The 612-nt window shown below is 65.7% G+C and overlaps 1 protein-coding gene across 1 annotated transcript in view; it reads right to left on the bottom strand.

Moving 5' to 3' along the window:
* Positions 1-564, bottom strand: part of LOC114050410 (CKLF-like MARVEL transmembrane domain-containing protein 8) — a 60,905-nt gene extending 60,341 nt beyond the window's left edge. The window contains exon 1 of the mRNA XM_027872049.1: positions 362-564. Coding sequence (XP_027727850.1) covers positions 362-508 — 147 coding nt within the window. The 5' untranslated portion in view covers positions 509-564. The remainder of the gene's footprint in view (positions 1-361) is intronic.
* Between the last annotated feature and the right edge of the window lie 48 nt (positions 565-612).

Here is a 612-nt window from a genome sequence, read left to right as displayed (position 1 = left end):
CACACACAGGCACACACACACAGGCTCACACACACACACAGGCTCACGCACACACACAGGCACTCACACACACAGGCTCACACAGGCACGCACACACGCACGCACACACAGGCTCACACACACACAGGCACTCACACACACAGGCTCACACACACACAGGCACACACACACAGGCTCACACACACACACAGGCTCACGCACACACACAGGCACTCACACACACAGGCTCACACAGGCACGCACACACGCACGCACACATAAACACACCGCCTTTTCTCCAGCCCTCGGGGGGGGGGGCTGGGGTTTCAGGCCAGGGCTCCCCTGTCCCCCGAGCCCACCCTCGCAGCCCTCCCGCACTCACGATCTCGGCCACGATGAGGATCCCGGGCACGGTGCGCAGGAACTCCTTGTCGTAAGCGAAGCTGCTGCTGCTGGTGGAGAAGTTTTCGGTGAAGGAGCTGGCGGTGGTGGTGACCGTGTGCGAGCGGGAGCGCTGCGGCTCCTCCATCTTCAGCGTGTCCCGCGCCCCCAGCCCTGGCTTTGGCCGCCCCCTGGCTCTGCGCACGGGGAGGGCGGGCGGCCGGCACCACGGGCCTGGAGGGAGGGCTGCGG

The sequence above is a fragment of the Vombatus ursinus genome, unplaced genomic scaffold (genome assembly GCF_900497805.2).
Source record: "Vombatus ursinus unplaced genomic scaffold, bare-nosed wombat genome assembly UNPS02014799.1, whole genome shotgun sequence".
In the NCBI taxonomy this organism is placed as follows: domain Eukaryota; kingdom Metazoa; phylum Chordata; class Mammalia; order Diprotodontia; family Vombatidae; genus Vombatus; species Vombatus ursinus.
Note: the sequence above shows the minus strand (reverse complement) of the source record. Positions and strands in the feature narration are given on the sequence as shown.